Genomic DNA, 13,773 nt, shown 5'->3' with positions numbered 1-13,773 from the left:
CACCGAAACCTGCGTAGGCTGTTGAACGTCTCTTCCAAATCTGCAATCAGGCTATCGGGATTCCTGGTCTTGATGACCACGTCATCCACATAGGCTTCAACGTTTCGATGCAGCTGATTGGCAAAGCACATCTGAATAGCGCGCTGATAGGTTGCTCCTGCATTTTTCAAACCAAAAGACATAGTTCTGTAGGCGTAAGTCCCGAACGGGGTGATGAACGCGGTCTTGATTTGATCCTCCTCCTTGAGCGCAATGTGGTGATATCCTGAATAACAATCAAGGAAACAAAGGAGTACACAACCCGCCGTCGAGTCGATGACTTGATCAATGCGCGGTAGCCCGAAGTGATCTTTTAGGCAATGCTTGTTGAGATCGGTGTAGTCAACACACATTCTCCATTCATTATTCTTTTTCCTTACAAGGACGGGATTAGCTACCCACTCTGGATGAGTTTAGCTATTTCCCGTCTAACTGTCTCACGCTTGTCATGAGCAAATCTTTGAAGGCGTTGCTTTTTGGGCATAGCCTTTGGGTGTACATTCAGATTTTGCTCGATCAGCCCCCTGGGCACCCCTGGCATATCCGCTGGTTTCCACGCGAATATGTCCCGCACCGATGACGGCGGTCTTAGATGAGTCACCCTCCTGGAGTTGGATCGACTTGAGGGCCACGTCACCAGTCGACTGGATGCTCAAGTTGCTGGCCTTTCTTGAAGGGATCTCCAGCCCGGCTTGGGAGAGCTACTGCGCGGCCGTGAGTACTTCCCCTGAAGCATCTGGCACACGCATAGTCGAAGCATATTGGATCGCCTCCTGGTTGCAATCATATGACTTCTTCAGGTCGCCTCGGAGAGTGAGTACCCCACTTTGTCCTGACATCTTAAGAAGCAGATAAACATAATGCGGCACTGCCATTAATTTGGCAAGTGCCGGATGACCCAGTATAGCATGATAAGAAGATTCGAAGTTAGCAACTTCGTATTTAATGAACTCGATGCGGTAGTTCTCCCTCATGCCGAAAGTGACTGGAAGAACCACCGTGCCAAGTGGGTGCGCCGCATTACCTGGGACAATGCCGTAGAAAGGAGACTTGCTTGGAACCAGCATGTCCGTGAAGTCCAGACCCATTTTCCTCAAAGTGCTAGTGAAGATGAGGTTGAGACCCCTCACACTGTCGATGAGCACCTTGGTGAGCCTGACTTCTGCCACCACCGGGTCCTGAACCAGGGGGGAACTTACCAGGCTTCGAAAAGCTTGTCCACTGATCGTCACGGAAAAACGAGATGGGCACCTCCGACCAGCGGAGTGGTCGTGGTGCCGCCGGCTCGACGGACATGATCTCCAGGAGAAGCAGTTTCTGTTCCCGCCTGGAACCGAAGTCTCCATCCCCCCCGAAGTTGACGTTGACGGTCTTCGAAGCATCCTGGAACTTCGGGTTGCACCCTTGGTCACCTTGGTCATCATCTTCGGGTTCTTTGTTCATTGGCTTCTTGTTCTTCTTGCCACCACCGGAATTGCTGAAAGTCCTCCGGAGGTGGTAACAATCAATTGCCGCGTGATTGGCACCTGGATGCTATGGGCATTTCTTCTGCAGGAGCTTCTAGAACTCCTCCTGTGTCGTCGACTTCTTGCCTCGCGAGGGATGATCCACAGCCGTGATGAGATCATCTGGCTTGCGCTTTCGGGGTGGACCCGGATAGTCCCGCTGGCTCTTGTTGTTGCGGTTGTCATAAGGATGCCTCAGATTGCCATCTTGGCGCCTCGGGAACCGCTCTCGCATCTTCTCCTCCTGCTCGGACCAGTCGTGCATCATGTCACGTAGCCTCGCAATAGTTTTTGGCCTGTTTCGCCCGAAGTCTCTGTAGATGCCTGGATCGGTGATGCTGTTGTAGAAGCAGTCGATGATGTCCTCCTCCGAGATATTCGCGATGGTGGCGCGGACATCGAAGAAACGATGTGTATAGGATCGTAGGAGCTCGTTACGTTCCTGTTTACACTGAGCAAGATCGTGACGAGTACCTGCACAATCGATCGCCCCCTGTAAGTTGTCGATGAAGACCTTCTTGAGCCGCTCCCAGGAGTCGACCAAGTTGTTGCTAAGGCTCTCCAACCACGTGAGCGGCGCAGGGTCCAAGGCCATCGGGAAGTAGATGACCTTGGTGATGTTGGATCCTCCTGCGACTTCAATGGCGGTGGAGTAGCAACGTAGCCATTGCTGAGGAGTTTGCTTGCCATCATACTTGGTGATGCCGATCGGCTTGAAGCCCTCGGGGTACTTGTAGCTGCTGAACGGTGCGGAGAAAGCTGGGAAACGGTCGCTGCAGTTAGTACCTTCTATCTCGACTTCTTCGCGCACTTTGTGCCTGGAGTCGATCACGGACCGCGCATCGCGGCCTTCATTGATGTGCTGGCGCAGGTCTTCTGGAAAAGGCCGATGATTGGCCTACCGCGGGTAACCTCCTGGAGGTGGCTGCTGCCTCCCGCCAGGGGCCTGACTCCCGCGGCCGTTGTCATTGTTGCTACGCTGAGGTCTAGGATGGCCGCCTGCCGTTCGACTATGAGCCTATCTTCGGCTCTCGCCCACGCGCTCCTCCCTGACGGTAGACGTCGGATTTTGCTAATCCAGCTGGATCCAGGCCCTTTGTGCGTAACGAAGTGCTTGACGCACGTTCGGATCATTACTGCGCTCGAGTATGGCCATGACCTTGGCGATGTTGGCCACCGAAGTCCTGAAGCCCCGCTCGCTTACGGCAGCAAATTCGGCGTCAAGCTCGCGATGCATGGACCGCATGCGCTAATTGACCCTCCTTCGGCGAGCTGCGCGAGCTCTGTTCCGGGTCCTCCGTGCCTCACGATCGGCGTCATTTTCGTTGCCGGCGTTGGCTGTGGCTTCATCCTCGGAGACCGCATCAAATTCAGCGATGGGCAAGTCACCATCGTCCTCGCCTTCTTCCGCCATCAGCACCTGGCGTGAGATGAGCGCCTCAGAGCTCTCGTTGACTAGTTCAGTCGACCCCTCCACCACGGTGGCTAACGGCCTGCCCTCCTGAAAAGGCAAAGGCTCGAGGTGGGCCATGAGTCGATCCTTAGCCTCGAGTAGATCAGAGGGTTTCATGCCCTTCCAATGCACGAAATACCCCTTTGGGGTGGAGGTGATCATCAGATCGCTGGCACCAAAACAACACAAAGCCCCCCGACATGCGGTGGTTTCGGGCCCTCCAAGTTGGAGCAGACAGTACAACTCTTTCTCTAATGCGGAGAGGGACTCGGACATGTCAGCCTCCTGGAGATCAGTGGCCAAATTGCGTAGACTGAGTCGTGATCGGCTACGCGAATCCTTAGATTGGAACGAGTCCAACCCAAGGAAAGTTGATGCAGCGCCGGATGAAGTCGCGCCAGAAGCAGACTCCACCTCGATCCTTGCAGCGGATGCATGGATTGACAAGTCGTTGAGATCATCAACGAACTTGTCAAGGTTGCTGCGAGGACCCGCCGCGGGAGTTTTCGGCTTCATGTCGACGAGGAATCTACGGAAACTGCTTGCACCATCTGTGATGCAGACCCACGAGCCAAAAACAAATGTTGTGCCCTGAGAGGGAACTGACCTGGTGAACTGGAAAAATGCCATCGAGTTCGCCGGTGGATCTTCGATGCGTTCCCCTACCTGGCGCGCCAGCTGTCGGTGTTTTACCGGCTGCCCACCGAAGGGTATACCTAAGGTGGTAAATTTAGGTGAGGAGACGCCGAGATCAGGAACTTGAAGGTGCAAGGAACACAAGATTTAGATAGGTTCAGGCCGCGACATGCGTAATACTCTACATCCTGTATGGTGGTTTGTATTCGCTTGAGTGTAGAATGACATCTTTTAAGGGGGTCCCTGCCCCCCTTATATATCCGGGAGGTCAGGGTTACATGGATCTAGTCAATACTAGCTAAGGAATCGTACCAGAATATATCTCGAATAGATTCCTTCTATATCGACTAGCTTTATCTCCTACTCAAACGAGTAGAAAACAATTTAAATAAGAGATAAGACGGGCTTTATCTCTTAATCCTGTTTAAACTACGTTATGTACACAGCCCCGTAGCCCCGGTTCTGACAGAATGTGCTACATGAAGACGCCGGACGTGCAATCCCGCTAACCTCAGCCAGATATGCTACTTGGAGATGACTGGGAAGAAGTGAGTACTACCATGCGCTATTCGTACCTTGTAAACCTCGGAGGTTGGTGGATCAGTTTAACGGGTGGTAGCTGCACATTGTTAGTGATCTTGGAGTTCCTTCTCTTGGGAGCCATTGAATCTCGTGTGCGCTGCAAAACTAGGGATTTCTTGCGCATGACTGGTGGCTGCTCAAACCCTAAATGGACGATGACAAGAAGGATTACAACCACACAGATCTGTCGGATGTGACATGGACAGCATCCTCACATCAGCTCCATCCAGATGACGAGTCCATCAGGGAACACATCGAGACCCTCTGGGGCGTTGATGAGTGAAAACAACTCGGATTACTGCCATACAGATTGCTACATCAATTTTCAAGTTCAAAATCACCAATGGTGTCAAGAAATTTACGGATAACATGATATCACAGGTTCATATTGCATCAAACTTGCGGGCTCTGCCAATATTCAAAATCAAAACAAGTCGGAGACACAGTCAAAGGCATCAAGGAACGCATCGAGACCCTCTGGGGCGTCGATGAGTGAAAACAACTTGGATTACAACAATACAGATTGCTAAATCAATTTCAAGTTTAAAATCACCGATGGTGTCAAGAAATTTACGGATAACAAGATACCATGGGTTCATATTGCATTACATCAAACATTGGGGGCTCTGCCAATATTCAAAATCAAAACAAGTCGGAGACACAGTCAAAGGCAACAGCGTTGATGAGTGAAAACAACTCGGATTACCGCACAGATTGCTACATCAATTTCAAGTTTAAAATCACCAATTGTGTCAAGAAATTTACTGCATCTAATTGTCATTTTCACAGTGTGGTGACCTTGAATTGTCAGAGGACTTGCTTGTCTATTTCATCGAGCAGGTTTGCTTTAAACCCCTTCTATTGACTGATGATATGGGGCCTGGTTATAAGCCAATTCAGCATACAACAAAATGGCTAATATTGTCTACTTGGCATTGCATTCTGATTTGTAAACACATCAAACTATGTAATGCAGGGGAAGAAAGAATGCTTTGCTTCTTGCCTCCTCATTTTGCATTAGTATTCTTAGAAATTCCGTCTCCTATTTAGCAATTTACCAGCTCACCCCCCGTCATGGTAGTCCCGCCCACGTTCAACACCAGATTATCATTGCTTCGCCAATTAAAAACATGTATGAACATCAGTCAGTTAATTAAAGCAACTCTCAACAAACTATAATCATCCATAAACTTACTAGTTCCCTTTGAGAAGTTGATAGATATCATCACTCTTATTAGGAGCCAGGAATTTATGTTCTTCAAAATTAATGGGAGTACTTATATAATTTCTATTAAAAGTATTCCTCCTCTTGCCCATCCTTTGTTCCGGTGTCTTTTCTATTGATAAAGAGGGAGTGCCAGCCTCCTCAAACTTATCCGGATGTCTTGTTTGCCTCTCCTCAAACAAGCTAAGGTACAGATTGATTATTTCGCTATTTAACCACTTTTCATCATTCAATAACGATGCAGTCTCTTTTGTAATGATTGTGCCCGATGGAGTATGAAATATTGGAAGCTTTTTACTGCAAAAGGGAAGGGAATTTGGTGCTTAATTGTGATAATAAGTTAAAGAAAAAAATAGCACTTAGCTTTGACCATTTGAACTTGATACCTTTGACCATTTAAAAATCCATCTACTTCTTCTTCTTCCTCCGGCGTGAGAGAAGCATAGATCTCTTGTAATGTGGTAGTATCTTCCTTCTTCAGCCTTAGGGTACCTGTTTTGTTTTTCACCACCTTCTAAAATAAATCTGGTAGTAAAGCATTATTCTGTTCATGCGTGATCAACCTGTGCATGTATATTTTCCTACTATTCGGGTCAGCCTGAGTATGCAAAATAAAGAAAGGACACCTGTCAACACATGCAAACAATGAAACAAAGTAGGTTTTTAAATTCTTTGATTATGTACTTTATTTACCTTGTCATCTCTTTCCATTTGAACTCCATTCCAATTTTCCATGACATTGATTATAAATATCTCACTGTCGAAGCTCAAAAGTAACAAAAAGATAGGAACATAAATATAGTTATAACTGGGGAAACTTATATTTTTCTAAACTTGTGCAATTCCTAACTTGAGGTTGTACTGTTCGTATATTACTCCTAATAAACACAAATGAAAGGGTAAAATACGAAAGAAAAATTGATCTTACCTATCCTGCTGTGTTGACACGAAAGTATCTGTTTTCTTGAATAAACTAGTTTTCGTGTACCTAAATTGAAGACCTGAAACACTTCTTGCCTGGCATTTGCAACCAATAGAAACCAATGTTTTCGTCCAGGCTCAATACTAACTCGAACAGGGAAAAATATCTAACAAAAAATGGTTAGTAAATCTTTGTTGACAAAAAAATGATTAGTAAATCTTTGACACTAAAAAGGTCATAACATTACCAGGCACTTGCTTTTGATAGCTTCGTTGATAAACTTTCTATCTTCACATTCCAACTTTGACAAATCACCCTGTAAAGTCACATCACAGTCAAAACTAACATAAAATTGGTAAAACCTTCAGATTTCAACTTTGACAAATCACCCCACAAAATCACATCAGAGTTAGAACATAAAATTGGTAAAATGAATGAAGATTGGAGGACATTTTTACATACTTCAATACAACTGTCGACAACGATCTTCTACACCTCATGTTCCTTCGATTCTTCCGCTATGGTTATGCCTATTGCATCAACAATAGAGTTGGAGACCATCTTCTGTGGTCCCAACCAATCCTTCATTTGTTCCCAGGTGATAATACTGTTTTTAGTACCATGCTTCAATTTAACTAAGATAGTCCTGAAATGAAATGTAGCAGTGATGGAAAAATATTAAAATATGAAACATACATATTTTCATACTCACTCGGCTGACAGCTTCGTCATTCGTTGTGTCAGTTGATAGTACAGGCTCTTCTTTTTTACCTTGCTCTTTCTCAACAGAAATATGTTCATCCTCTGAAGTCTTATCATCTCTGTTCTCTGTTTCAATTATCACTGCAGCCTCAGATTCACTGCTCTCACCTTCAATAGTAAGATCAAGTACCTGATCCTTGTCATGGTCAGTTTCAGGCCCTAGCCGCCGCCTCGCCGCCGACGCCCCGCCGCCTTCGCCGTACCAAACGAGTCCGCACCTCCTCATCCTCACTGGGACGAATCACGCCGTCGTGGCCGCCGCTGGTGAACCATTCGTTTTCCTCTATCCGCCGAGAACGCCAGCTGGCACCGCCGCGTCGGCTCCGTCGCGAGGATTATCTGGATTGGCGTTACATCTGACTAGCCGTGGACCGGCATTGGGCATGGTAGGACGGTTTCCAGATTGCGGCTGGCTCTGCGGTGAAGGCGTAACTAACAATCTTTGGGTACAAAACGTATTCCGTATGCACATCCAGTCCTTGATTCTTCAAAATACTTCAAGGACGACCCAGTGAGGATGAGGAGGTGCGGACTCTTAACAAACCGGAAAACAAATTGGGTGTTGGTCACTTTCTTGGAGGTTATCAATCCAACTGCAGGAGCATTCCTTGGAGCTACAATAAGAATGTAATCCACGAATTGATCAACATTAGATATCATTCACATTGGTGTGTGGGATGGATCATCAGAAGAAACACTTACCGACAAAATGATCCCCGCCCTCAATCACGTTTATCTCAACTCTCCCATCCTTGACCAGAAATGAGAGCGCAAATATGTTCTCAATGGTTTGTGCAAAGGACTGCCGGTTCAGAATGAGATGTTCCAGCTTTATACTTTTGTGATGTCGAACATGACAGCTATATTCTTGTCGGTGTCATTCCTTTCATCCTGGTCTAGCACCAATGCATCAGGCTGGAAAAGAAGTACGATGTCATATCTTGGCATAGACAAAACAAGTAAAGAATGATTCAGTGATCAATAAAAGTACTTGAAACAATGAAAAAGACAGGAAATTGGTCATGTGGTCAACAGAAAGATGGTGTGAGTGTCACTGTTCAATGAGAATTGGGAAAAATAATCAACCCATCAACACAAATCATTTACACAGCCTGTTTAAATTCAGAAATATGTGAACACTTCAGTGGCTGAACTATTAATGCAAGCAAAAATTAAAATGCTCTAGCTCAATGTATAGCGTGAATGGTACTATTGCAAGGGTGCAGCTGAATTCTCCCTAATAATCTCTAACATATTCTTTCAAGTTACCAGAATTAAAATGTTTGTGTAAGAAATTAGAACTCACCTCTGCAAGTCTACTTTCTAAGCGGCCAGATTCTCTTCTATACACACACCTCCGTTTCTTGACTGAGAGACCCATTGGACCATGCCTATCATCAAACATGAGTTACACAAACAGTTCAGATTTCTGAAACTGCAACTTGTGAACAAACCAATCACCGCAATAAATATTTGCATAAGGAAGGTAAGAGGAGAAAGATATGGTTTACGGCCAGTACCAGATAGATGCTTTGACGGCTGTTAGCGAGAAGATTAGGAGGATACTCCCAATAATAAACTCCTGTTCCAGGAGCACGATGCTTAGTTTATTACCGTGGTAATCAGAGCTCAGAGAGGAGAGAGTGAGAGGCCGGTGGTGCAACTAACTGTGCACTGCAAGTACAAACAATTGGCGTATGCGTGTGAGGAGAAAGATAACCTCAGTTTTATTTTATATTTTATGCTTGCCATGACTCTGGCAAAATGATAACGAAATTGAATTTTCTGTAGGATGGTGCAAAGCATAAAAGTGCACTTTCGCGGTCCTCTCTTAAGACTGTCAGTGATGTTGCTAAAACATTGTCAAAGGATGCTGAGTCACATGCACGAAGTGAAGGATAATCAGAGGATAAACACACGAAGGATAAAGAATGGGGTGTTTGGATTGCTGATGTCAAGAGTACTAGTGGCTGGACATCTCCATGAAATAATACAAGGCTTGCAGGACTACTAGTGGATGGACATCTCTCAGGAGAAAGCATAATACCTACATAACATAAAACTAACAGAACTACTACTTTGCCATCCTTTTGCCAAAAATTCTTTGCCATCCTAGACTGGGGCTCTTTGCCAAAAATCTCCGCCATCCTTTGCCATTTGACAAGCATCTTCAGCAGCCTCCTCTTCCAACATTTCTCCTACATATTCTTGCTCATAAATTCAGACATGTGATTATTACATGTATAATTACAGGCACCTAAGATATTAAAAAGGCAAAAAAATGTTCAGTTAAACACGGAAGCTGATTCAGGTTACACTAAATATTAAATTACAAGTATCAGACATCACCTGGTAATCCAGACTTATTGCCTTGCATCAAAGCATGCAGTCCAATATGCACTCTGGTATCCGGAAGACATCCATTCATCCTCAAGGCTTCTACAGATCAAGTGTTCATGGTTTCAACAATGGTACACGCATCGATTTGGACTTTTTCAGTGGTGCACAGGTCGATTTGGACTTTGAAGCTGTATGATCCTTTGTCTGTTTAGGCAACTTGAACTCCATGTTGTACCTTTTGTGAACACATTCATTTCCTCCACCCTCGGGTACAAATTTCTCTCTAATTGCACTGTTAATAAGTAACATGATGTATGGGGCATATGGCATTCTCTTTTTATTGTGCCTGTGGTTGTTTTCCATCTCCTCGAACATCATGTCTACAATGTCAAAAGGCTTCCTAAACAAAATATGATACAGTAGGGCCTGACTTAATCTGTGAATGTTACCTCTATCTCCATTAGCGGGATGGATAGTCTTTCTAATAATCCGATTTAATGAATTCACTTGGTTACCATCCGCACTCTTGATTTCTTCTTGTGCATCAGTCAATTGGCGCTCAATCTTAATACTGTGCTTGGTTGGAACATGTAGAACCTTCTGACAAAATTTCTTTGTGACAGTAATCTTCCTATTTCTGCCTGTCATCCATGTCAGCGAGGTCCTACTTTAATTTACAAACAATGTGGAGTAGAACTGTTTGATTGTTTCTTTATGCCAGTTCTGTTTTATAGCCATCAATTCATGAAGACCAATGTCATGACATGCTTTCTCAACATCTGGCATCCTAGGGAATTGTCTGATCTTTTCCCAATTGATCCATTTATTGTCAGCACATTGCTTCTCGCTATACATATTGTTGTATAGATTCATATGCTCGTTCGACCAAAAACGCTCATCGCTGGCAGATCTGTCCTGTAGATACAAATTTACGCATTTAACCGATGACTTCTTCCTTTTTAATGTATTGTAGCTCATAGGCGTCCTGGCTACATCCTCAGCTAGTTGGGGCAAACCTCCTAGAAGCTCAATTAGAGGACGATCTTCTTCCTCTAGTACAACTGCTTCATCTGTGAGTTGAGCACCTGGAGTAAACTGACTGAGACAGGCCCTCTTACTTGAAGGACTGGGCGAGAGCTGAGCAAGATGCACTTGCTCTGCATGTGCAGACTCTATAACCTCTTCATCTGTGAGTTCTTCACCTGGAGCAAACTGACCGTCAGGCTGGTCCTCATGCAAAGAATGGGCCCTCTTCTTTGAAAGACTGGGCGAGAGCTTATCAAGATGCACCTGCCCTGCAGCCCCTCCTGCCTGCACAGGCGCCTGCTCTGCATGTGCAGGCTCTTCAACCTGTGCCTCGTCTGGTCTTGTGGCACGGTTGTCGCCTGTGAGTTGTGCATCTGGAGCACACTGACATTCAATGTTCAATCGCAAAACATTGTCCGTCACCTGTGAGTTTTGCGTAAGTCTAAACTGATCCATTGTTCTAGCAAGAGAATCATCATCGCGAGCTTTAAAGAAACATTTACGATCCTGGGCATCTTTGACTAAACCAGACCGTATTGATTTAATGTCAAGGAGAGTCGGTTCATGTCCAAGGATCCAGAGGCAGTTCCTGTGTGAAAAATAATTATTTAGATGAATATGTACTGGGATATTGAATTGACTAAGTATCTGAAGGCTGATCCTTTGCCAACAAAAAAAAAAGCAAACAAAAGTTAACATACTTAGCTCTTGTCAAGGCCACATTAGTTCTCTTATCACAATTGAAAAAGCCTATATTCCCACCATGATTGTGTCTAACGGTTGAAAGGATAAATATGTCCTTCTCACTTCCTTGACATGAATCAACAGTGCATACTTTAACAGAAAGGAAGTCATGCTTCTTATAACTTTGAACTCTTTATTGCAAAGCAATTACTTAGGCTGCATATGCTGATACTATACCGACACTGGTTTTCTTCTTCTGCTTGGTTTTAGACCAAAGAAATATGGATGGCACTTAAAGATATCAGCTTTAATGAAACATGAAAGTCAATGTTCTTTATAAGCTCAAATGCTAGACATACCTTCAGCAAGTCTGCCAACAATATTGGCTACCACAGCAGCTTCAACAATATTTTTTGATCCCTGACTACTGTTTTCTTCGAAACCATCTTCAACATGGATGCATGAATAAGGACCATACATATGGCCATCAAGATAAGTGTTGTTATAGTCGTTAATATTGGGACCATCTATAATTTTTCCTTCATAAAACTTTTGATTTGGAAACTTGCTGATGGAAGGGTGCATTCTATATTGAATATTTAGCATGTGCTTTGGGAAATCAAGTTCACTTAATCTCTCAAAGAGGCTTCGCCCAAAATCGTTCTCTCTAGCAATCTAATAGTTAGGAAATTACCAGCAAGGAGAATGTATTAGCAGTCGAGAAATAATCATTAGTAACACAAGGAATCATGGATACTCTCAAATGATCATATAATGAAGACATACCGTGCTCTTTACCACTGATTGTAGTTGTTTGTCATCCCCAATAAGCACCACTTTTTCGATCCCACTAGTTGCAAGAGGGATCCTTGATTAACATTCTTTTTAAGTTTGCTGCCTCATCAATAACCAAGATGTCGAATTTCTGATTTTCCAACCAAGTTGACCTATAGGGAGTGCAAAATACAAGTCTTGCATATTTTGTTCTTGATGCTTCCGAAGTAACACAATTGCTCTCAAATAGTTTTGATAATTTTTCATTATCAGCTTTCTACCTCATGCGTTGCATATTCCCAAACAGAATTATGGCATTGATTAAGTTTTTGGATTTAGAGCACTTCCCAACTAGAGGAACAAGATGTGAAGCCAATTGCAAGATGGCGGTGTTTGTTGGAGCACACACAAGAATTCTGGCACGGGGCATCAAATTCAGGAGCGCATGTAGAATTACTGAAACTGTTTTAGTTTACCTGTTGGGCCCCAAATTAGCTGTGCAGAAGACCTATGAGGACATCGACATGCTGAAATGCAACTATTTCACTGCATGAGCCTGCGAGCTATTCAGTCCAAAACAAGCACGAGCAGCCTCACAGTCAAATCCATTATCTGGGCATTGTCCACATTTCCCATCAGCCTACAGCATAAACTCCACTTTAGTGCAGAACAAAAGAATGCAAAAAGATACTCTAATTATAGAGAGAGAGAGGCTGGTACTTACACCAATATTATTTTTACTCAATATGAGATTGATTAATTTAGAACTGCATTTGAAGCCATTCGTCATGACTTTCCAACGACATTCATAAGTACTCAGATTTTCCAAGTGCATAACCTGATATAAGCCTTCCTGACTAGGATTTCCACAGAGAGACAGTCATCCACCCTCTCTTCGAGTTATCACTCCGCTCATACCACAGAGTAGTATTCTTAACCACTACGATGGTGCATAAGCCGTCATCCTTGAGAATTTGGTCTCTAGATTTTGACTCTCTTGATGAAAGTAACATGATATCGCCTTTATTTGGACAATCCTTACCCTTGGCCACATGGAGCTTGATTATGAACCCACTCCTATTCTCACTAACCTCCACATCCATGCCGCTGGAGATGTCATCCATGGCTGAGCAGATGTTATGCCAAATCTCCAATAGAATTAAGTTATGGAATGCTTTTGAGTAGTCGACTCCTATTTTGAATTCCGTGGGGATCGTCTCCACCTATAAGAACATAGCAATATTTACAATCAGTCATCAATCAGGTACAAAATAGGAATCTTGCCTGCTAGGAGAGCCTCATTACCATAAAAGGGGGTGGCTTCTGGATCAAGATATCGTGAACTGACCATGATAGCACTTCTTCTACGAGATACTGTTTGGGTTTGTGCAGCATTTTGCCGGCGAGCAGGGCCATCCGGTACAAACTAGGCCCTGTGCAAGGTGGCCGGCGCGGTGGAGCTGCGGCAACGTGGGGCGACAAAGCGGAGGTGGCCGGCACCGTAGTGGTTGCAGATTACCGGCGCGGTGGAAGCTGCGGCAATGCGGGACGGCAAGGCGGAACAATGGCGGCGCTGGAAAGCACAGAGCTGGTCCGTTTTGGCTGGCACAGAGCTGGTTCGTTTTGGCTGGCACAGATCTGGTCCGTTTTGGCTGGTGAGGAGCTCGTCCGTTTTGGCACAGAGTTGGAGTATGATAGGCTGCGTGGGTGGGGGATATGAGGCCAGGTCGCAGGGCTGGGCTGCGGCCCAATCGCGGGGAGCCAGGAAGGATGGAGTAGAGTGGGCTGGGGAGGAAGCAGTGAGCCCGTAGTGGCCCTTTTCTAT

General features: G+C 44.9%; 1 protein-coding gene and 1 long non-coding RNA gene across 2 annotated transcripts; one reads left to right on the top strand and one right to left on the bottom strand.

Annotated features, from left to right (window-relative positions):
- Positions 1-6,662: 6,662 nt before the first annotated feature.
- LOC112902412 lies at positions 6,663-7,887 on the top strand. Its single transcript, XR_003230575.1, has 2 exons — positions 6,663-6,960; positions 7,275-7,887. It is a non-coding gene; the product is annotated as an uncharacterized LOC112902412 (long non-coding RNA).
- Positions 7,888-9,838: 1,951 nt separating this feature from the next.
- On the bottom strand, positions 9,839-13,072 carry LOC112872430. The gene is made up of 3 exons (XM_025935499.1): positions 12,991-13,072; positions 11,192-11,363; positions 9,839-11,079 (listed from the first exon to the last, which is right to left on the bottom strand). Exons 1-3 carry the CDS (start codon positions 13,070-13,072, stop codon positions 10,134-10,136), a joined length of 1,200 nt encoding a protein of 399 aa, XP_025791284.1. The 3' UTR covers positions 9,839-10,133.
- Positions 13,073-13,773: the final 701 nt, after the last annotated feature.

Source organism: Panicum hallii, chromosome 8 (genome assembly GCF_002211085.1).
Source record: "Panicum hallii strain FIL2 chromosome 8, PHallii_v3.1, whole genome shotgun sequence".
In the NCBI taxonomy this organism is placed as follows: Eukaryota; Viridiplantae; Streptophyta; class Magnoliopsida; order Poales; family Poaceae; genus Panicum; species Panicum hallii.
Note: the sequence above shows the minus strand (reverse complement) of the source record. Positions and strands in the feature narration are given on the sequence as shown.